The following is a 24,557-nucleotide window of genomic DNA, read 5'->3' on the forward strand; positions in this document are numbered from 1 at the left end:
GTAAATGATAGCAATATATTGCTTAAAAAGGAGAAATGACGTCGTATATGAATTTTAACATAAACAAATTATCAATTTATTTATTATGCACCTTGAATACTGTACAACTACTATTGAAATCATTCATGATATCTGATAAATAAAAAATAAATTATCTACAATTATTACTGTACATCAGTTTTATAATAAGCGCTATCACTACGGATAGCATGTAAAGAATTGCACACTAGAAGAATGCCTCTTGTTTTTAGCTTTAAAATATCTTACACTGTATTGTCAAAAGACTATATTAACAGATATTAGAGATAGGAGAGAATAATAAACATACTCTTATATAAAGAGTTATTAGAATAAGTGTTCTATTCACCTAGAGTAGTATTTTAATAATGCTACGTTGATGAAATACAATCTGATCAAAACTGAATTCAACAAGAAAACAGAGATCTTATTATCAATTACTGTAACTTGCAAATGATAAGAAAACTCATATAGATTTCTGATTCTATCCCTATCGAGATTAAATGCTACACCAATGACAGTGCATTGATATTGGTTACTAGCAATATACTGCACAACTTGATTCTTTTTCTTCCAAATTCTTATATTGGTAATGATTCAACTTCATTTTCGTCCAAGTAGGAATCGCAAATAGACTTTAGCATCAATTGTTGATAATAACTGCCACTAGATTTCAAATTAAACAGAGAAGACATAATTCAATCAATGGTAGGCTTACATTTTAGTGGTAATGTTGCTTCAATAAAGCTAAGCAAATAGATGAAATAATCTCTTATTTGTTATATCTGTTATAAGATAAAATAAAATACCAAAGCTAACATTTTATATATACAGTATAGAGACTCACCATTTAATAACATCTCGGCATTTTTGCTTGGACGATACTGTTAGCGCGCTGCGATTATCGTTTGAACAGAAAAGTGCTCCATCGCATATAAAGTCAATAATTTTGCTTTCACAGGTATTGCCGGGTTGTGATGATGGAATAATATATTTAAGAAGATGAAATATAGTTTGTGCCGAGTTATCTGCCATTTGGAGTGAACTTTCAAACCAGGAAGGAATCGATCTGCCATAATTGACTGTAGTACATGTCCCGATGTTTGTCCTTTTTGGAAGAGTGCAAGAATGGAGACTGTGGCGGCCTTGCTTGAGTTGTTGACAAAATTGATCTGATCTATCTTGATAGACTGGTCCACCACATTCATTTAAGACATTAACGCATGTAGGTTCGGATACAAAGTATTCAACAGTCTGACTAGCTGCATCGCACTTTGGAAAATAGGCATGGCATAGCAATTCCAAGATATGAGCGTTACAGTAAGACAACGAATCAAAGCTCTCAAATTCATTCATGTTGAGATGAGCAGTGATTTTGTTGATAAAGTAGCGGTTGTATTTGTAGACCAAGGTAGGAATTGGATGCGTAATTTTACAAATTCGTTGGACATCTACGGGTGGCATAGAGCAGGAATCCAATCTAGAAAACGTAAATGCTATGGCTGAATTGTTCTTCGAAGATTTTGGCATAGCCGATATGGTCTAATGTTAGAGATAGGAGAAACCGGAAAGAGTCAATGTTAGTTACAGTAATAAATCAAAGAAAGCAAAGCTATTTTGAAATTGATTTCGCTTAAGAGACTTAATGGTAGGCTTTTTTGCTTACCGTTTCTTTCGTTTCATTTTGTTCCCGAGCTTCATGAGGTGAGTAGTCTTGAGCAGCTCTTTTACTCGTTGCTTTACCCGTAGCTCGCTCTGGGTTTGCATCATTCTTGTATAGCGGTATAGCCAATACTGATGCTATCAAAAGGCTTGTTAGGTACAGGAATAAAAGTTTGTTGATAGTTAGCATGATGATGATATTGATTAAAATATTAAAAGGGTAGAGGATATGAATAAGAAAATGTTTAGAGATTATTAGCTAAACGAATCCGATCGAATTTACGGAGTTATCTATCTTTTGATCTACTTTTTACTTCTTTTATAGCATTGACCAAATGATGAATTGTTGGTATAGGCCATTTCTCGTAATTTTTATAAAAACAAACATTGATCAGATTTTTTGGAAAAATTACCTGTGGTGATTTGAAAAAATGAAACATTAACATTTTAAAGTTGTGTCTACATTAGCAGGCGTAACCTGACTAATAATTAGAAACTGAACAAGCTGTAAGTAATTTGTGTCTAATGCTGAGGCATTTTAAGATATTGTCGTTACATTTTTGTACATTAAATTGCTATCATACATTAAAAAAATAGACACTATCAGGATTGGATGATAATTTTCCGTTGCATAAAATAATACAAGTTATTATATCTATAAATGGTAGAGTATTAAATTAGTTTATTCTCTACTGCATTTACGAAAATTTGACGCGCATATTGTAGTATGCCTGACAAACATTAACGTAATGTCTAAACATCCAAGTTTATCACAGGAAACAGCAACTAACTCTAAATATAGATCATATCTTGGAATGTGGGATCGTCTTCAATTTATCAATCGGTCAAGTCTGGTCAACTTTTTTTCACAAACTGTCCATTCAATAAAGGCTACAATTTAAATCTAGGCTGCACCTTGATTAATTTGCAAAACAATGATTTACGTGTTATGATAGAATGGAATAGCTTATGACAGATTGACACTCCTTACAAATGGAGGTACGGCAGTAAATTAATCGATGATGTAGGCAACAATTATTATAATAAATTGAATATAATAATTGGCATGTGCTTTAAAATTGCACAAAATTATTCCTACGAAATCGTATGATACCCCTACGTCAGCAGTGCACAACCTTATATTTTTGGGTTATCTATACAGGATATTTAAGATTGTTATAGGTATCTAGTAGTCAATGTTGACTTATGCAAATAGAGAAACACAGCACAGCTTTGTATATACATCAGAATGCGTGTTGTATGCATCGGAATGTCAATTACCCAGTAGGATACCATATAGGTCAACAGTAAAGTTGGCCGTCATTGTTACCTACACCGCTCTTACCTTAAAAGACACCCCCGTTTTCATCGTAAAATTTTTTTATACATCTCTATTAGTTATATATTATATAAGATAAGATTACTACTAGATATTTACAATAATGTAAAAATATACGTACGTTCCAGAGTGTTGATCTATTTTACTATGCGTATTTCGCCGTATTTTAAGCCTGTGTGCAAGCTTTAACATGTCATCACAGTCACAAGATCGTTGGCTCTTGAATATGTTTTATAATGAGCAAAATTATTTGTTATAAAGTCAGTTAATATGATATAAACGTGTATCTATTTTGTTCTTGAACGATATTGTTCGTTAATAATTTACTTATTGTAATTCGAAGTGTTACAGTAAAATATTCCTACTCATAAATTAAGAATTTGGGCTTTAAAGGGAAATTGCCGTTTTGATTTATAATTATCGCCATTAACCGTAATGTGCAATCTGCTATCGATCATGACGAGATAATATGTCAACCTATGCAAGTATATCTTTACAGCTATAATAACATCTGATAAAGTGCCTTCTCAAAAATAAAACCAGAATTACAGTTTCTTGTAAACTTTACTTTATTACACAAGTTATGGCTCACCAAACTACTACCAAGGGCTGTCTCTAGACTGTCTATCTTTGGACCACTATACAATCTTTCAATCTCATATACCATTTATCTGTTTTCTTATAATCTAACAATCTTAGTCTTAGATATATTTGGGGCCGTACTACATAGTGAAGACAAAATAGAGGCGGGTACGTCTAAGGAAGTAAATCAGGTATCTCCGCCGCACAAATCGCATAATTTTGTACCTGTTATAAGCTTATAAAACCGCATGAGGTCCAGATCAGTGCATTTCGGTGCAAAGGTTAAGCTATGTAGGGAGTCAACAATCAATAAACTCTTCAGACTCAACAAATCTTATGATGAATTATGTTTAATGTTAAGAGTTGTGCTAGTTACGAGAAATATTGGATACCTTTATTATTATTACTAATTCATTCATTACTAACTCAATTATAATACGTATAAGAAGCATATAACTAATTCGAGTCAAGCTAAGATTCGCTTAGAGATCAGTTATTGAAAAGTCCCTATACTAGATGTAAGAAATCAGTAAGAAACTCGTAAGCAAACAGCGGAACCGATTAATCGTTTTAAATAAAATCTTTATTCGCTTCCCATCTTCATAATAATATTGCACTTATTTTTCTATTACAAATAGTACTCTGAATCAATTTACTACGTTCATAAAACCTCATAAGTTGTAATATTGAGCCATCATAGTGTTATGACGTCCTGCACGCACCTATGCTCTGATTAGCCTTATAACATAGTAAATGATAACTGCTTATTTTATGCCAGCTATCTACTGGCATGAAATTGTCAACTAGACATGGATAGACAGTATTTATCTAAGGATTCATGAGCCATCAGAAGCACACATTGCCTTATGTTTAATCTTAAATTAATAATACTGTACACGTCTTTCATGGGTTATCGATTCTATTTTTTAACTTCATTGCAAATTGTAAATACTACAGGTTCGATATTGGCACTTTGCTAACATACACAATAGCTGAAGTTACCATTTTCTCCATAGTCCAGCACTATTTATAAAATGCAAGATAAAACGCTGAGGCCAATTAATTTAGGATTATATAACGACACTTGCTAAATTAACAAAATTTTCCAGGAATTTTGGAGTAGCTAAATAAATTCATAAATTGAACCTTATAAGAGAACTTGTTATCTTTAGCTTTGATACTTGGATTTATCGTAATTTACGAGTATACAATCGAAGACGTTACTCGTTTCATCAGTGTTTAGTAGAGGATTCATTAATTGGCGAAATGTGTGTAGATCACACCCAATAAAATTATATTTAGTACTTCAGTATTTTGAATTCTCATTGTATTGCCGTAATGTATTGTAGCCTAAGGCATGTTTGGTAGCGTATTGATGCGAAGACTTTCGTCGACGATAATATATACGTAGCAATCCGGTCTTGATACCATAAAGAAGTGCTTGATTAAGAGTGAGGTTAAGATGATTTCTTGATAAAATAGTAACGCATTTAAAGTAATATCATATATTGCTGAATGATCACTATTTCAGAAATTATAACTACTAGCCGTAGTTTCACCATCCAGCAATTTAGTATTTGCCGGATTTGTTAGATTCACTACCTTTGAAAGGTTAATTTTTTTGCGGCATGACAAGAAAAAGAATTGTTGGCATTTTGATGAACATGTTTAGATACTTGTACTTTTAACGGTGCTTCCCGACGAATTATATTTCAATAGAGCATAAGAAAAAAATATTAACTGACTTGATTTAGTATGCGCTATAATGTTTTCATACTACATTTCAGAATACCTACTGTTTGCGGATCCAGTTGGTATTAACCAATTTATTTATAATAAAGTGTATTGCTAGCTAAACCTAGAGAAGGGAGTGGACCCTCTTCAACTAAAAAAATATTGTATTTTTTCAGCCTTTATAAATTTAATACAAACCACACTGACATGCGATAGTGATTAGATTTAAACCTCATTAAAACATAATTTGATACACAACAGGGTCCGTGCTCTAAATAAATCTTCAATAGAGAATTTTATTGAAGAAATATTAAATGGAATAATCTTATCGACCATTTATCACATAAAAGGTATAGCTTGACTAGTGAATCGTTAGCAATGATAACCAGAAAGCTAAAATCTTATCTTAACATAGCAATAATGATGGTATTGAAACAGCCGTTCATCTACAAGTAAAGGCAGCCTAGCTTGAAGCTGGCAATAAGTATTTCGAAAAATGGCAAAAGAAAAATATTATGTTGAAAGTATTAATTACTTTAATCACACTATTTTAACTAGTTAAAAAGAATAGCATGTGTAAGTATGAACTATAGATATAAAATTGTATAAGCTAAATCCATTGCTATGCTAGGAAATGCTCTAATTACGACATCGCTTCCAAACGAGCATTTTTTAGGGTTGGCCAAGGAAATTAGCGATATCTACGCGATCACAAGACGTTATTATTATAAGTTATAATAATAACAGGTATTTCCTAGTTAAGCCAGTACAAAATAAAACCTATTGCAGGTAGGTTGGACTGCATAGTAGCCGGAATAAATAACAGTAACCCGGTAGTTGAAATTAACATACGCCTTAAGTTAGCTGAAACTTTAAGCACGATGCAAGCTTACTAGCTACGAATCTAGGCCTGATAGTTATTATAAATAAACAAATATCTCGGCAATAAATAAATAACACCACGTTTTGGCTTCATTACTAGTTAAGGATTACTATAGAGAATTAACATCAGATAATAACTAGGTGGAATATAATCAAGCGATCTTATCACAAGTTTTCGTATAATAGCCCAATAATTCAAGCATAACACGTATACTTACGTCCAAGATTTTTTAGCAAAACAATTTACTTACTCCATACATACAAACATTCATGATGGAAAATAATATGATGGAGTTGATCAATACCAGAGTATTGCGTCATATATCTGTGCGTTAAGATACGAGTAATTATTTACTAATTGGTGCAGGATCTACAAAATATTAAGCAAGTGTTAAAAATATCTAATTTGGGTGCATGCGGAATATTTCATTCTTTCATTCTTTCTGTAAGCATAGTGTTATTGAGATAATGACTCATATACTGCACGTCTATCACAGTATTGAAAATTTATCCTACAAAATTGTAAATAAATGATATGCTAATCGCAAATGAGGTACTGCAAGGCATACATTGATTTGGTTTTCGCGTCATTATTTCTCCGCTCTCTGACGAGGAATATTATGCATCATACTATGTATATGTAACATATACCGATAATGATTTCGGATGGCTGCCACTGCATTGTATACTTTTACACATTGTACAGCGGGAATCATGTTGCTACATTCGTGCCATGTACGACAAGTTACTGATGAGTTATTTAATGTTTGATCAATTTGCTAAGCAACAATATTCTATTTCATAAAGTATCAGCAGACTGTGCATCATTTTAGAAATGAGCGTAGTTAATAATTAATTCTATCACTCTTTTATTCAGATACAAGTACACCCATCTATATCAAATGTTCCAATACCTTTTACACCATATTACCGCATCTATTTAGAAATACCATCAGTTTGCATTGTATAGCAAAGGTATAATTATTTTGGCCAGTGACTCAAAATTTTACACCCCTACCACTTGTACTTTTCCTTATAGCCTATATTTTGTCTTTATCTTAAACTTGACCAAACTATTCTATATTCTATATCCCTATTTTCTCACTTTGACTTTACCAATCAATATCTCTTAACAACTTTATTCTGGTCGTTAAATCCAACGTACATAAAGTAACGTTATATCGAATATTGAAGAGTGTAAATGCAGATGGTAAGCCACATATGCGTGCGGCGGCTAGATCAAATTTTCGTTGATACAGCCATACAGCAATTCTACTAATCGTTTCTAGGTAGTTGGGCCGCAGAATGTTCAATAACGAGCGAAGGAGTCTATAGTTTTGCTGATGATTGAAAAAAAACTATTATGTACAAGGCGTCCATAGTATGTCTGCATGTACTTCGTTTATTTTATTTTTATTTATTGTTATTACTTTTATTTTGTTTTGGTCAATACTTTTGTTCAATCGATAAACACCTTGACAATCTCTTATGCATGACCTGAATTCTTTTACAGCGATTTTGTTAATGCTATCATCATCGCCGGAAAGAGCGAGTAGATTGTGCCATTTTAACTATTAAATCACGCATTCCTCAATCTTTTGGACTAGACGCAGCAATTCTAGTCTCCAATGCAGTCTATGACTTACAGTCAGTCACGGCAGTATCATAGAAATGGAAATTGCCATTTTTTAATAGTATACTACGGGTAGCAATTTACATGTTTTCCACTGTATAATTTAGTGTAAAGCAGTAGGCAAGTTAGTTCAATGAGTTCTGCAGTCCTCACACTGTAGTACGGTGATGGCGAAGAACTAGAGCTATAAGTTTAAAATTAACATGCGTTATATCTTCAGTTATTTTTGTAATCAATACATTCATATATGTACGTGTACATTTATTTAGACATGATGGTATTTTTTTTTTTGCCAGGACGTTAATTATTTGGAGGTTAAAGAAAACCTCTAATCTTCCGTACAATCTATAGTATACGAGTACAGCCTGTTACTACAGTTGTAAGTCATAACATCGTATTTAATTGAATTAGTTATGATTACACCTAATCATACTTTGCATGATCGTTGTAATCGGATGCATTGAATGATATAAGCCGTTGGTGAAGACTTTCAATCCTCTATTTCAAGTACTGTAGTAAGCAATTAGTATTTACTGTCTGTACAGAACCATTGGTGTTTAACTGTACACGCATTATTATAGCAGTTTTAGATTAAGCTGTGCTAATATACAGTATACGATACGAGTCTAGGAAGACCTGTAGGTTATCCTCGTGTTGTAAACGTTTCAGAGGTCGCTGGAAGTAGAATAAAAGTTCACTTTTACATTTTGATAGCATGCTACGCTGATATATACTGTAGTCTATATGATACGAGTATGAGAAGACCTTCAAGGTTATCCTCGTATTGGAAACGTTTCTGAGGTTGCTTAAGCTAGAAAAGCTATCTGTAGTATATTGGACAATCGGAGCTACATCCTATTAACTAATCGCCTCGGTACAAGCTCAGAAAGATTACAATTATAATGGAATTATTGTCGTATGTCAAGGTTTTAGTCTCTATTTTATGCTGTTAGCAGTTGTTATTTATTGACTGTCAGTGCACAACCATCAAGCAAAAATCAAGCCTCAGCAATGGCCAAGTACTGTACAGTATAGTACAAGCGCGACTGTATCGACAGCAGGCTAACCCAGACTCCCGTTATACTCTATACGAGAGTCGTATAGCAGTGTACTATGCTGGATATCAAAATTACGGCCTATACTGTACTTGGCTTTGCCACTGCAAACTGCTCAATTGATTTTGTTTGGAGTCAACGACAGCAGGTAAGCGATTACTGCAACAAGATATTGAAACTGTCAAATGCCTAATGGTCTTGCTCCATCCTTTGGATTGTAATGATGGAAGTTTACTCATGGGTATGATAATAATTATATGAATTGGGTAGAGTGGAATGTAAGCTTATTTTCTGTGAATGTAATGTTGACGATGCAGCCTAGTAAGATGTACAGTGTTCATCATCTATTGCGGATTACTTTTAGTAAATGCTATCATTTGCCAACAGGGTGCTAACAGCTATGGTCAACTAGGCCTTGGCCATACCGATGATAAAATAACTCCTCAAAAAATGCCCAATCTAAATTTTAAGCCCAAGTGGATTGGTGGAGGAGGTGGACATAGTGTTTTCTTAGACGGTAAATTGGACATTAAAATAATACTTGATACAATTATGGTAGTATAAACTGATGTAGGCCTGGGCTGTCTTATAACCTTGCCAGTTGACTTAATTACAGTATCAACTCTACTCATGTCCCCAGACAAGGATTGTTGTATCCTTCTCGACCAAAGACGTCCATATTGTGCCTTTTAAAATGATACTAACCCTACTCCTTCATAAATCCGACATCCTAGTGATAATTATTGATCGGTAGAGAGGTAGACTTGATCCAATTCTTGTTAATGTCAATACATGCACAGTAGCGACTCTACTCATGTCCCCAGACAATGATTGTTTTATCCTTCTCGACCAAAGATGTCCATATTGTGTCATTAAAATGATACTAATCCTACTCCTTCATGAATCCAACGTCCTAGTGACAATTATTGATCGGTAGAGGTAGACTTGATCCAATTCTTGTTAGTATCAATGGATATACTGCCTTTACAAATGGTTTGGCGATATTTGGTGTAGGTAAAGTAGTACTTCCAGTATAAGAGTTTAAAGTATCCAATGTACAGCTCTCCAAGATGTGAATACTGTGATTCCACTTTTAGACTCATTTTTGTTTCTGCGAGCATGTGTAAGTTAGTGGTTACTAGATGACAGTTAGAGTAGTACTACGCACGTACTCAAAGTAAATGATTTATTTCTAATCAAGTGTATGTTGCAGAAACTGGCGAATTATATGCTTGTGGATGGAATAACAATGGTCAGTTAGGACTTGAACATCAGGATAACGTAACTCGATTACAAAAATTGTCTTTACCGATTCGAATGCAGAAGGTTGCGTGTGGATGGAATCATACAATTGCTTTATCTGGTAATCGCAACAGCATCGTTTTTATTGCACTATTGGAAACATAAATTGTATTGGATGATATAGATATTTCTATTTGTGCTACAGCCAAATTTACAGCTAGTAATATTAAAATTTATACCATCATATAAGTCATGTTGGTTGCCATAATGGCTGTGTACCCTGGTTATAGTAGTCTATGCTTATTTGCACAGTCTATATCGAGCATTCATTGCTACCGAAACAACAAGATATTCTTGTATGCTCGCCTTATAAATTCATAGTATGTTTGCTGCCATAGAGTTTTTATCAAATATTTTAACCACATAGACTGTAGCACTATTAAATTAATTAAAGCTATCTTTCGTGTCGTAATTTAGTTAGTAATCTTGAATCTAACGACGATATTACAGTATTATCTTATTGATACTATACGCGCATAGTGGAAGGAAAATTATATTCATGGGGTTCCAATGCTTTTGGGCAGCTTGGTCACAGCCCTTGCAGCCGAGGCAGTATCATCAACACTCCAACACTTATCGAGGTAGTATTATGAATCTACTTTATAGTCTGGTAACATGACAAGCATTCTTTACACCTTGATTAAGTTGTTAAGTATACATACAACTGAAAACATAATTAATAATTCTAGTAGTTTATTCTGTTAGTATTTATGAAATCTTCGTATCCACCGCAGGATATTAGCGATAGAGAATTTATTGATACGTGTGCAGGCCTAAGGCATACTCATGCAGTTGAAGGTTAGACAAAAATCTATTTATTATAATTTTATAATTATTACTTAAAAGCTTGATGAATTTATGACACTTATGTACACTGATAAACGACATTGACATACAGCTTGTGGTCAAACATGGTCATGGGGAGCTTGTAAAAAAGGGCAGTTAGGAATCGGAGAACGAATGGATATTGTAGAGAAGCCGGTGTTGAGTGAGTTACAACTACTAACAGACTATATCGATATGCGATTAAGCCAACTTTTTATATACAACATCGCCATTAAAATACAAGTATTACTCACGGCAGTAAAGTAGTAAAATTCAGTCCAACGATATTGATAGTAAGATGGTCTTTGTATTAATACCTCAAATTTTTTCCGACGGTAAATAGTTTCAACGCTTCGTGGCATCAGAGTTAAGAAAGTAGTCGCAGGTTCCTATCATTCCGCATGCTTAACAGGTTAGTTTTTTTCCCGGAAAGATAGTGTATCGTCGAAAACATATTAACTTTTCTTGACTATTGTTGTTTCTGTAACTAAACTGAACAAGAATGTGGAGAGGTCTTCTGTTGGGGAAGCAATCGATACGGTCAATGTACTTTAGCCGATAAAACAGAGTCTCTAATCCCTGTTAAGATTAGCTCTGAAAGTTGCGTCAATAAATGCTTTATAGATATTCATAGTGGTTGGAGTCATGTTGTCGCCGTTGTTGGTAAGTGGCTAAAATGTAACACATATTGATAGCAATCTCCATGATAGTTCAGTTCGAAAGGTAATGAATTTTTTAAAATGTTACAGAAGGAGGTATTGTCTACAGTTGGGGTCGATGCGACTACGGCCAATTAGGATATACTGAATTATCGGACGGTGACTCAAAACGATACCAACAAGAACCTGCTTGTGTTCCGAATTTACATGATTTAAGACAAATTGCATGTGGCTCTGAACATAACATCGTTATATCAGGTTTATAACTCGCAAAACAAAAATCATTATTTTCTTAAAGAAACATAAAAAAAGTTTATTTGAATTGCTAAAAAAATTTTCTAGACAAAGGCAAGTTGTTATCTTGGGGCTGGAATGAACACGGCATGTGTGGATCTGGAGGCGAGATAAATGTAAATAAACCAGCTTCGGTGGTAGGCGTGACAGACTACAACTATACTGCAATTTTAATAGGATGTGGCGCTGGACATACTTTTGCAGTGATAAATTGTTCATAGCTAATCGCTGCATGTCATTATTCTACAAGAAGAACTACATAGATACAACTACATAGCTGCACTCTTTTAATTACAATAATATTTATACATACTACAGTGGTATCATACATATATGTATATATATACAGTATATTTCTCACTATATATACATAAATATACGTATAGTCGGATTAATTCAAATTTTTGATATTCAGGACGTAAATTTCTCTATTAATTTAAACGCATAGAGTACCATTGGGTATTATATTCGAAAACGACATGTATAATAAAATTCAAAGATGTCATATCATGGACTCCTAATGGTAGCGTCGTAAAGTATCTCTGAACGCAATATCAATAGCAATTATAGTATAAATGCCATCGTGATATTCCATTAGATTGCCCTTAGATTTTACGCTTCACTCTATCTTCTACTGCTTCCGAAATCGATTTAAAGTTTTCTTTCTGAAGAATTTCTATTAAATTTTGTAGGTTAGCTTTACTACCGTCTCTTAACTTCCAAGTTTCGAGCACAGCACGAGCTCGAGAATTAGTATCGTCATAATCCTTTTCGATTCGTTTGATATCTTCATACCGCAGCCCAAATGCGTCAGCTAACGCTTTCCAATCCGTACTGATTAAATCAGCCACTAAAGGAAATACTGCTGATACTCCTGCAAAGTATAGTGTTTATTATATGGTTACTTACACTATGCATTACTGGCATGGAGTGTCAGCAATTTATTTGCAGAATAAATATTTTAGTAATAGTAACGCCCTACCAGAAACGGTTCGGATACTTTCTCGTCTAAAGACGGTATAGCCTTCTGTTGGATTCTACAAATTTCGCGATTACAGGTTAATGGCATAAATTATAAACATATGTAATAGATATCTTAGCGAAAGTTGTCCCTATACTGTAATAGTCAACATATCGATTATAGCAAACATTTAGCATATTACTTTTCCTGCCAGAAATATTAGCAGCCGTATTTACTGAAAAATTGAAGATACTTGACAATTATACTTAATACGTACCATAAGTAAAATAAAGTGGCCTTCACGGTCCGCTGGACTTTGCACTTCAGACTGAGGTGATTCGCTCTTATCTGGTATCTTAGTAATTGAAACCCTTCCAAATGGACCAGATCTACTACTGTCATCAATAAATTTACATAAAAATTCTACTTTTGTATTTCTTCCACGAAAATTAATAGTTTTTTCCAAACTATTATCAGCCCATGCATAATCCCCAGCCTCAAATTTACCAGTAATTTTAATTTTATATTGGCCTACGTTTAATAATAGTTCCTCGGATTGGCCAACAACAGAACTAAAACGTTCATATATTTGCATTTCTTCACCTTTAGGTGCAATGGTGACAATCAGAGCAAAGTTTCCTTCTTCATCTTCCGTATCGCCGATAAATGCATTACATTTAACATAAGTCATTTTACGTTCGTAATGGTTAGCAGGACCTAACTGAAATGCTGTCAGCATCGAATTTGTGACGAAATCATACAAAACCGTAATTAAGGAGAAGTGTTCAATTGAAAACGTTACATATAGCAAGCCGTCATCATCAGAGGAGATTTTATGAGTTATATGTAGTCTTTCCCAACAAGGCTCTTCATCCTCTGATGTACGACTAGTCCAAATAGATAGAGGAAATTTTTGGATAATCTCATTATCGTAACCACATCTGCTTGCAATATCTTCAAAATCAGGTAACGGAAGAGTCAACTCTACAGCATCAGTTTCTGAAGGTGCAAAACAGTAACCATTTGGTGTGAGAATAACGATTGGAGATGCTTGAGCTGGTAGATGAGGCTCTGTTACTTCAATGGCATAAGGCTGATCAATATATACGACTTTACACGCAACCTTGACGTTATCCGTTAATACGCATGATGGGACTCGTAATTGGACACCTGGTGCACTAGGTACTCCTATTATACCACCACTTTCAGCCAACATCTCTTGACAAACCATTGGATTAGGAATAATTGAAGCTTCTAGTATGTTTTAATAAGAAGCACCAACACATCAACTAGCAATAAGTAAGAAGGGAAATAGCTATAAGGACTTACCAAAAGGGTCACTAATTTCAATTATGGGATCAGGGGTTGAGCTAAATAATCGATCAATTAAACGAGCTATGAATTTAAAATAAAGAGATTCATTTTAATTCTTTAAGTAACGAAATCCTTGTAATTTCTTGAGTCAAATTTAGTTTTGTAGTAAGTTTGTAATTTAGTTACAGTATAAAAATGACGTATTATAGATATATTGAATGGGTGATTAGCAGAGACAGTTTTAAGTGTTTGAAATAGTTATAATTGTTTAACATAGATTATATAAACTAACAATGAAAGAGGTCTGTTATTCTTGATTCCGATAGACCATCTGGGGATTCATGTGAGGGTACAGCACGTTTAGTATTTTGGTTCTCTTTTGCCTATAGCCAAAAATCAGTATAGATGATATATATCAGAGTGTAATCAGCAAAAAATCGCAAACCATTAAATGACAAGGTTGTTGCAACAACGTTTATTGTAGCGCATTAGAATTTAGATTGATTTGGCTGCTGTCTTGTAATACAGTATAAATGCATCCCTTTGGGTACAAAAGGAAGCGAACGCAATTGATATAATTAATTACCGGATCAAATTCTTCTAGCATAATTTTCAATTGATCTCCAATTTGTTGGGCATTCTTTTCATAAACATTAAAGGGATTTGTAAGAGTCCTATGAAGTACTATAGTCAAGAGATGCTCCATTTTATAATTTCCTAACATCAAGATATTAACTCCTTCCAGAAAACGTTTCAAATCCTTAACGTATGTGACAGCCCAACGAGTTAAAATCCCATTCCATCCATAACTATGTAATGAATTACTATCATTATGGTTCTCTACTTCTCCGTAATGAATCGCAAAATTAAACAAGTCCTGGACTATTAATTTAATATCTAAAAATGATATTAAGGAAACAACTGATAAGTATACCTCCATAATGTTATTTTACTTCTAATCGATTTAGTAATCATTGCACTGTGTATATCATAAATTATAAATGTTTACGAGCTAGGCAAAGCGGCAGAGTAAACCCTTTAGTACTCAAACTTCGCACTAACCTATATATGAACCTGTCGTATTATCTAGTGTTTCCCGTAATCGACTGGCTATCGCAGAAATGTCTAAATATTAAATATAAGGAATGATATGCGTTACCAATCACTCTTTTAAGCATTCTATACATACAACTTACATTGTTCACCTACCGTTATTATATTCAGCTGCATTATTATCACTCATGGCTAATTCATTGCCGAAAAAAAAATAACGATACGAAGTACAAATAATGCATAATTAATACAACAAACATCACTATACATTATCCTTATAAAGCTACACTATGTACCTTACTATGATTATATGCAAGGAGTCTCACTCTCCGTAAAGTAATTGTAGAAAAGTTAGGTTACATCTAATAATTATAAATATATTTAACATTCCAAAAATTAGGCCATTCGATGATGTAGGCCTATGAGAAACATAAGCTGCATATTTTGATTTCCTATCATTGGTTACATTATCGCGCGATTTGCTATCTAATCAAATTGAGATCTATAATTTATAATCAAATAAGTGTGTGCTACCATAACTTGCCAAGACAAGATTTTATGCTATAATTGTATTTAAATGGAGCTTTTACTTAATGTAGAATACTATAGATAAATTTAGACCCCCAATTAGAACAAAAGACAGATACTAAACTCTGTACAGTAGCAGTAGTATATTCAATCATAATCACATAAAATTGGCAGTCTAATTTTATTTTTTTATATTATCGTCTAAGATTTAAATGATCAATCACTCTAGATAGCGTACCTTCGTAAGTGTGTAATTCCTTTTCTGTTACTTCCATTTCTTTCATCTGTTGATGCTTGTGTGGAAGTGAGGAAAACATACTAAAATGTACGATATGCTGATATTAATAGTAAATTTCAACAATAAGTACAGTACTTTTAATACAGGTTGTTCAAACATTCAATGTATCCATGAAGTGTCAGATTATACGATTCCATTACGATTTAATGAGTTGATCATTTAATACGGGACATGGTCTAGCATGATTATAAAGTTGTAGAAGAAAATAAAGCCTATTCCCTACACTGAAATCTTTCAATGTATTAGTAGTATCAGATTACTGTACATAATTGAATTGGGATGTGGATGAGCTTGTCATCTGATACTGGGGACAAGCTACATTCTAATTTCGATTTCTAGATGAAAATACTCTGCAATCTTTCAATGTATTCATGGCAGTATCCGATTACATAATTGAACTGGGATTTGGCAGAACTAGTTCTCTCCATACTAGATATGGGCATGCTAGACTGTATAGCATCATTATTCAATCTTTAGATTATTTAACTTGATTTATGTTTAGTTATCATGCAGAGCGATAACTTGCTGACTTAATCAACCAGCTAATCAGAATATTGTAAGCATGATTGTTCAGTCACAACTTTAATTAAAGCGTAGCTACAGTTGCTAACTGTCATTGAAGATAACCGTGTCCTAGCATACTGTTCTGAACGTCATTGCATGCTTAACGAATTTTTTCAACAGTACTAATCCGTGTTGTACTGGCCTTAGAGGTATGGCACTATCGATGCAACAACTCTGAATAAACATTTCAGAAAAATGCAAGTTACAGTACTTACTCAGCAGACGAGCTCATTGATTGAAGTTTTTCCCCAGCCACTTGAGAATGGTACACAATAGGTATCCTTACTTCAAAGTTAGCAATTGGACACGAGGCAATGGAGAAGGTTTTTATGACATTATTTCACCATTATCATTGCTGATACCCCTCAAGTTGCCCAAGTCGGGCTTGCTTGCTTCAATATGGCGAGTGCAATTTTTTACACTCTGACAATTTCTATGGCAACTGTTAATAGGTCGCCAAGAAATCAGCCCAATGTCCTTGAAGCAGGTTGAGATGCTTCAAGTACGTTCTATTCTATTGTATTATGTTGAATGACAGTACACTCCTCAGCCAACGACTTCCCAGGAGATCTCGAGGACGTCAAGGTGGACAGACAGTGGCCGTGTTAACAATTGAAACATGCTGGAATGAGAAACACTGAATGCAATGGAAGTGCTGTGGCATGCTAACAGTACCGTAATACCCTTTAACAACAACGACTGCATCACAAACAAAAAGTTATTTTTCTAGCGTAATTTTCAGTACAAACTGTATAGTATCCATATGCAATTTTAGGGAAGTCACGCATGACTTGCTGTACAACTGTATCATTTGCAATTACGAATACTGTATATTATACAGTAGATTACTATACGTGCAATGGTAGTATTTGTTCTTGGTAACTCTAAGTCTAACTCCTCGTCACTACGACTACAGTGTACACTGTACAGTGTACAGTACCTTACACTCTACCTTACTGTACACTGTACTGGACTGTACTGTACTGTAGTACAGTATGGTCCAAACGTCCAAACCATAGCCACTTCGTACGTAGTATACTATAGGTTTTCTGACAGTGCTGTACTTTACTATACAGCCACCATTTCTACCGGTAGAAATTGCGTGTAGTCCGTTAGTAGTGGATTTCCGGACTTGCATCTTTGGCGAAGGAGAGAGAACTCACTCTTTTCCCAATCACGCAATCTTCTTAAGTTAATCCCTACTTTAATAGCAACCATGTCTTATATGCTACCTCATCTGCATAATGGCTGGCAAGTAGATCAAGCCATTTTAGGCGAAGAAGATAGAGTTGTCATTATTCGCTTCGGCCATGATTGGGATCCCACTTGCATGCACATGGATGAAATACTCTTCAAAATTGCCGATCGTGTCCAAAAGTTTGCTGTCACTTATCTAGTGGATATTACTGCTGTACCAGATTTTAACAAGATGTATGAATTATACGACCCTTGTACTGTGATGTTCTTCTACCGAAACAAGCACATCATGATCGATTTAGGCACTGGAAATAACAATAAAATCAATTGGTCATTGCAAGACCCTCAAGAAATGATTGATATTGTTGAGACGGTGTATAGGGGTGCCAGGAAAGGTCGTGGTCTTGTAATCTCCCCTAAAGATTATTCAACGAAATACAGATATTGAATATGGATACGAAACTTTATCGACTGGAGCAACTGCCAATTACTCTTAGTCAATACAATTACCAATTTTGTAGTGAAATTGGTGTGGTAGCTGTCTGACCATGATTGCTATAACGTCCAAAATACTATTCATTAATGGACGGATTTCAACTACGGTACAATTTCAAACCTTTGAACCAATGCGTTACTTGATTGCATTTCTGTAGACGAATTCCTATAATGTTTATACATAAAACTTACGCACACATTGTAGCCTATCTAATATGGTATTTCAAAGTTTTGATCCTTTAAATAGCTGACCTACAATGATAATTGCGATATACCGGACATCCCATTTATTAATTATGAGTACAGTATTAATTTATGATTCAGAATTTCAAGCTAGCCTTGATTCAACATTAGTATGTTATGTATACAATACTCTTATCAAAAATACGTACATATACCTAATCATGATACGGTTATCCCAATGGCTGTGTTATTCATGACATAAACGTGATCTAGCCGTTAGTTACGATGCTTTATCGTGTATTATCTCGAGCGACATAGTAATTGTAATGAAGCAGCATGATATCAGACTACCGTATTTGTATAACGAAACTGTGAAATCTAATCGGAATAGATTTTAGATTAAAATCCAATGGATGTTGTAGTACGTTAATGTTGTATTATAATAACCTTATAATAAACTTAATATTAAATTATTTCTGCGACGGTATTGTGTACAAACCTTGTTTTTACTGCACATAACTTTGCTCAGAAATACCACACTATACTAATAACTTACGATAAAAGAACACATATTCTATATTGATTCTCCTGTTGCAAATTATGCGCCTTTCAATTTGAACAGACTAAGCTATTCTTAGCCTACCTTCCTTCAAAGATTGATCAGACAGCTATGATCATCATCCTATTCAACCATTTAATTAATCAGATACTGCTGCGTAAAGGCAAGATTCGAAATTTTTACTGCGTTTGCAGGTTTGATGTGGACGCGTAGAATCATTGCACGTATAGGTAAACGGTCTACTGTATATATAGCTTCATAGAAATATACATGTCTCGATATCAAATAACCAACTGAACTTATCCTCTTTTATTGCATTTGAATAACATTTATAAAACATACAGTGGAGAAAAATTAATTGTAATATATATTTTCATATATATCTGTCTTACTTGAAATAGTACTCATGTATACTGTATATGCATAAGACGCCTAATAATCTATCAGAATACATAAGAATGTATACGCTGATCGATCAAAGACGAAGTCCTATATAAGATCAGTTAATACTATAGGTCAATAAAATACTTCCTAGGTATGCACAGAAATTCATTAATAATCTGATACAGACTCAAAATGTTACAAAAATAGAAACACGTATGTTACAGCTATGTCTTTAGGACTTTGATTCTGCTACCTTCATAGATGCACTCCAACAGCAAAGTGCGCGGTGCTATACGAGACGTACGATTAATTTACTCGATTTTTCATATCTGCTCGACTAAAGAGTATACAGCGAATAAAGTTATTAATCAATAAGTACTTGACATCACATGAAATCTAAATTGTAAAATCTTTATTTTCATACCTGGTATTGAAGTGAAGGACAAGGTTTTGGACAGTCGTTAGAGTAGATTGGTCATTCTGACCGGTAATTAAATGCTTATCGACAACAACGTGAACACCAACACCGGCATTAGCTAAGACCGCATGAGTAGAGATGATAACAGTGATCAGAAATAGGAGTAGTACTATACTACAGCGTATACGCATAGTATCCTGAATACATATACGTATGTTATGTTTGGCCCGGATAAAATTAGCTTAGTAGTTCGTATTATACAGTACTATAATAGTATAATATATAATATCTCGAATTTGTACGCGTATTTTATGTTTGTTGGCACACTAAAGACTTTAGTCACAGACCTGTATAGCTTGCACCATGTTCTCGCAAAAAATCTTCCAAGATAATTGGCATCATAGCAAAATCCGACCTCGATACCATTTCACGAACTGGAGGCTAAAATAGATATTCACGTCTACAGCTTTAACTACATCTCTTATCGACATTTGCATATTTTTAAAATAAGAATACTACGGTACTGTCATAAGAATGAGGCATACCCTTGAAAATTAAAATTATGCTAAGGGATACTAAGTTATAAAATTACAGGTTACTTACTGGTAAATTTAGAAAAAGTTTTTAAGTCTCAGTCAACTGATACGATTCGCTTATGTAGCGTATTTACTGAAAATCTGTATACTTCGGTAATTTGTAATACTAAAGTCACAAGACTTACTGCAGTCAGAGAATATTCCCGTAACATCCATGTACGTCCATCCATACTCATGGCAGAACATAAGGCAGCAACTCCGAAGCCGATTGCACATATCGGCTCTAATACGTGTAGAAATGTAATAGACGTAGTTAGTATTTTAGTTAAATATTCGCACAAAATGTGAGTTTAGATAATGTAATCTAGTGCATGTAAATTGAATAAAAGAGCATAGCTGGATGAAGAACCTTACATTTCAAAAATATTCATGAAAGTTCAAACTATTCATTTGCAGGTATGTACATTGTACACTGTACAGTGTACAGTAGGCTAGCGAAACTTACTTTTATCAGCAATGAAAGAATTTAAAATGTTCCCCAGTTCACGATGTGTAGATAAGTCATAAACAGCTCCGGGAGAATTAGGAATTAGCAATACAGAATAATCGGCCGCTGTATATTCAAAATTAATTAATATTACATTAATTTATTAATAATAGAGATGTTAATTAGATGAATTTTCTTGACATTAATAGCCATATTTGGAATGGATAACAAAGTAAATGGACGCTCAGTGAGTGTTACAAGCTTGCTATGCTTGTTAGCAAACTGGAAAGTTGACAGAATAATTTCGCCTATGTACTTATTCGACTGTAAAGAGGCTCTATCAAATTAGGTTATCATTCATCGTGCTATGGCCTATGGATCATTATTAAGATAAGGTTGTAATAAACTTCAAAATCTACTAGCAGTTTGCATAGTCATTTCTATGGTATAACATAGTCTATCTGGCAAAACAGATAACCACGTATAATTACGGGAAAACAAGCTACGAACATTTTTTTTTCGAATTTTTTTACCAGTGGACAACTATAGAACATGCTACACAGTATAAGTGTAATTTAGTAACATCTATGACTAAATTATGGATGATACACAAACTATAATGCCGTGCATAGAAGGTATTCAGTACTCAAGATTACTCAAGCTACTTTATTAATCCAGCTGGCATCACTTTTTATCCGAGTATTTGAAAGTATCGATTGAAGGTGTTTACGGTTAAATTACTATTGAAGACTTATAAGATTCGTAACCAAGTACACAGACCGATAGAATTCAATTTTTATACCATTAACAGAATATGAATATGCTTGTATATATACACGATGATAAAATCATTTTTTACCATCCACAAGTTCCAGTTTCGTAGGTGTTGCAAACGATTTAGTGCGAAATTCGCTTATCCACCGTTTCGTATTTTCATCGATATCCACAAATTCTATCGGTTGGCCCTAATTATTAAATGAATACATGAAATACGAATGGCTATTACCATGACAGCAGTTTAAGTTCACTCAATGGAAAATAAGCGTATGTTTTGAAAGATTTATACCAACCATAGGAGTTGCTAGTTGTACTTGAAACACTGAATGTGTTAAAGTAAACGAGTGGATGAAAGAATGAGCTGAGACACCTACATCATAGTTAAGGGAATTTATTAGTATGATAGCAAGCACAATCATATGGAGTTGGATTGACCTATGCGAATTGGTGAGTTTGAGCATCAGCTGTCAAATGTAAGCTACAACGCGTATACTGTACTTATCCATAAGATCGCATTGGGTTAGTGGCTAGGGTTAGGGTTCGGCTACTTTAAAGTGCTAAGAAGATACCGTTCCCTTTGATGTAATTTCTTACAAAGTGATTGGTAAATTACTATGGAATGGTTTATTTTTAGTACTATACACAGTGCAGCAGACTTGTTAGCATGATTGAACAGTTTGATATTATTATTGCTGACTGGAAAATGTAGTCAAAAATTTCATAAGTAATCCACTGCAATTGAGTTCGTGCTATTGCATTGATGGTTAACTGACCTTGTTGTGCTGCAGATAAAACACATAAACATTGCGGTTTTTTAGCCATAATTCACTTTTACCACTACGATAAGTATATACAATTTAAGAACTCTATCTGTGTCGGCTAGTCAACACTATCTACCGTTGCAGCAAAAGCAATCAGCAAACTATCTTGATAGCAGCTACTGTAGGCAAATAAGTCTTGCAGATTCAATTCGCTACCCTACTAGCGAGCGATTGAAAGGGGTTGGTCGAAGGGCAGTCTCATCACCTACTCTACTCTGGATCAACAGTTGCTGCTGTATGACTGTGCAGTACTGCACCATGGACTAGAACTGTACACTGTCTACAGTGTACAGTCTGTGTAATACAGTATATTACAGACCATACTGTACACTGTGCACTGTGTAGTCTTCACGAAAGGGGTTGGTCGAACGGCAGTCTCATCATTTACTGTATCAGGAGTTGCTGCTGTATCAGTGTGCTGTGTACTGTACCGTGGACTAGAACTGTACACTGTCTACAGTGTACAGTCCGTATAACACAGTATATTATAGACCATACTGTAAACTGTGCACTGTGTAGCATCCACTAAAGGGGTTGGTCGAACGGCAGTCTCATCACCTACTGTACTAGATCAAGAAATGCTTCTGTATCACTGTGCTGTACTGTACGCCTGTACTGAACCTTCGACAGGTGTATGTACTGTAGGTGTAGAAAGTGTCTACAATAATAGCACTCTAAAGAGAACTGGCCCACACTCAGGGTGTCTTATAAAAAATCTACGACGATTGAAATGATATGAAAACGTAATGTCAAGACCAAATTAGACAAACTTAGTATCAATCGATAGCTTAGATGTGTAAAAATGTACAGTACTGTAGATCATACTGTACTGTACACTGTGCACTGTGTACTGTAGCATCCACTAAAAAGGGGTTGGTCGAACGGCAGTCTCATCACCTACTGTACGGTACTCTAGATCAAGAGTTGCTGCTGTATCACTGTGCTGTACTGTACCGTGGACTACTAGATACTAAGCCTGGTGTAGAAAGTATCTACAATACGGTGTGTTACAGACTATACTGTGCACTGTACACTGTACGCTGTGCACTGTACACTGTACAGTATACAGCGTACACGTCAGTACGTCAGAGCCGCTGCAATGTCAAGTCATCATGAACTGCAGTACTACAGCTATGTTATCCACCATTGTTCACGCTATCATGTTGTACCAGAGCTACGACATTGGTCATAGCCAATTATTGTATAACATGTACGCCGCTTGTACGCGTCAGGGACTACCGACAAGAAAGAAAGGGCGACTGTTCAATAACTGTCATGGACAGGTTGACTATTTTGCTGGTCATTGGACTACAGTACAGATAGGATTAACGAAGGAGCATTTTAGACAATAACTCGCTGTCTACAGTACAGCGGTGTGCTACGCCACCAGCGCTGAGTAAGCGTAGCGACTACGCTAGTACTATACGATACTATAGACCAAGAAAAGACAGACAGACAGACACCTCTAGGAGCAATAGCTACAAGTGCACATATGACTACTCCAACCACTTGTCTATGACGTTTGACTACAATAGGGCACACCCTAGGGCCGGATGACTGATCAGTTAACGTCATACACTAGTAAGAGTACGTCCATCATTTGATACCCTCGTATCGCAATAATCTGCAGTAGGTGTCCAAACAATAACTAAACTTATTATTATTATTATAGTCAAGCATAACAACCCATCGTTGCTACTAGGGTAGTGCTAAAGTGACGCTTGGAGCGGATGACACTACGCCCTTCAAATAAAACTGTCTAGAGTGTCATCGCAAGTCATCCCGTTATCAACTCGTCTGCAACATGGCTCAAGTTAAGAAAGGTAGAAAATAAAAGCAATTTTAACCCTGTTGTTGAAGTCAATTCCGTTATCCTATCCTGTTGTTATTTTCTTGGTCTATCGTCGTTGTCATATTGCACATGACCACTTCCATAGTGATATTCTTGTAGGATACCGTTATCACCTGATAGGATACTTGTCATCGTTGATAACGTA

The 24,557-nt window shown here is 34.7% G+C and overlaps 5 protein-coding genes across 5 annotated transcripts; 2 read left to right on the forward strand and 3 right to left on the reverse strand.

The window, feature by feature from the left end:
* Window positions 1–599: 599 nt before the first annotated feature.
* On the reverse strand, window positions 600–1,870 carry TRIADDRAFT_52017 (uncharacterized protein; the record flags this gene model as incomplete). The annotated part of the gene is made up of 3 exons (XM_002108710.1): window positions 600–684; window positions 866–1,560; window positions 1,685–1,870. The coding sequence occupies 3 exons, from the start codon at window positions 1,868–1,870 to the stop codon at window positions 600–602; spliced, it is 966 nt and encodes a 321-aa protein (XP_002108746.1).
* A 7,093-nt stretch (window positions 1,871–8,963) lies between these two features.
* On the forward strand, window positions 8,964–11,957 carry TRIADDRAFT_52018 (uncharacterized protein; the record flags this gene model as incomplete). The annotated part of the gene is made up of 9 exons (XM_002107948.1): window positions 8,964–9,053; window positions 9,293–9,422; window positions 10,107–10,268; window positions 10,688–10,788; window positions 10,942–11,005; window positions 11,106–11,195; window positions 11,376–11,444; window positions 11,534–11,695; window positions 11,782–11,957. 9 exons carry the CDS (start codon window positions 8,964–8,966, stop codon window positions 11,955–11,957), a joined length of 1,044 nt encoding a protein of 347 aa, XP_002107984.1.
* A 633-nt stretch (window positions 11,958–12,590) lies between these two features.
* On the reverse strand, window positions 12,591–16,116 carry TRIADDRAFT_52019 (uncharacterized protein; the record flags this gene model as incomplete). Its single annotated transcript, XM_002108711.1, has 9 exons — window positions 12,591–12,859; window positions 12,968–13,022; window positions 13,224–14,200; window positions 14,276–14,341; window positions 14,553–14,643; window positions 14,847–15,157; window positions 15,323–15,385; window positions 15,470–15,505; window positions 16,080–16,116. 9 exons carry the CDS (start codon window positions 16,114–16,116, stop codon window positions 12,591–12,593), a joined length of 1,905 nt encoding a protein of 634 aa, XP_002108747.1.
* Window positions 16,117–17,919: 1,803 nt separating this feature from the next.
* TRIADDRAFT_19801 (uncharacterized protein) lies at window positions 17,920–18,348 on the forward strand (the record flags this gene model as incomplete). Its single annotated transcript, XM_002107949.1, has 1 exon — window positions 17,920–18,348. The coding sequence occupies one exon, from the start codon at window positions 17,920–17,922 to the stop codon at window positions 18,346–18,348; it is 429 nt and encodes a 142-aa protein (XP_002107985.1).
* Window positions 18,349–19,485: 1,137 nt separating this feature from the next.
* On the reverse strand, window positions 19,486–22,561 carry TRIADDRAFT_63511 (uncharacterized protein; the record flags this gene model as incomplete). The annotated part of the gene is made up of 8 exons (XM_002108712.1): window positions 19,486–19,626; window positions 19,946–20,057; window positions 20,287–20,380; window positions 20,661–20,758; window positions 20,981–21,088; window positions 21,822–21,927; window positions 22,033–22,109; window positions 22,513–22,561. The coding sequence occupies 8 exons, from the start codon at window positions 22,559–22,561 to the stop codon at window positions 19,581–19,583; spliced, it is 690 nt and encodes a 229-aa protein (XP_002108748.1). The 3' UTR covers window positions 19,486–19,580.
* Window positions 22,562–24,557: the final 1,996 nt, after the last annotated feature.

This window comes from Trichoplax adhaerens, genomic scaffold (genome assembly GCF_000150275.1).
Source record: "Trichoplax adhaerens TRIADscaffold_1 genomic scaffold, whole genome shotgun sequence".
NCBI classification, from domain to species: Eukaryota; Metazoa; Placozoa; class Uniplacotomia; order Trichoplacea; family Trichoplacidae; genus Trichoplax; species Trichoplax adhaerens.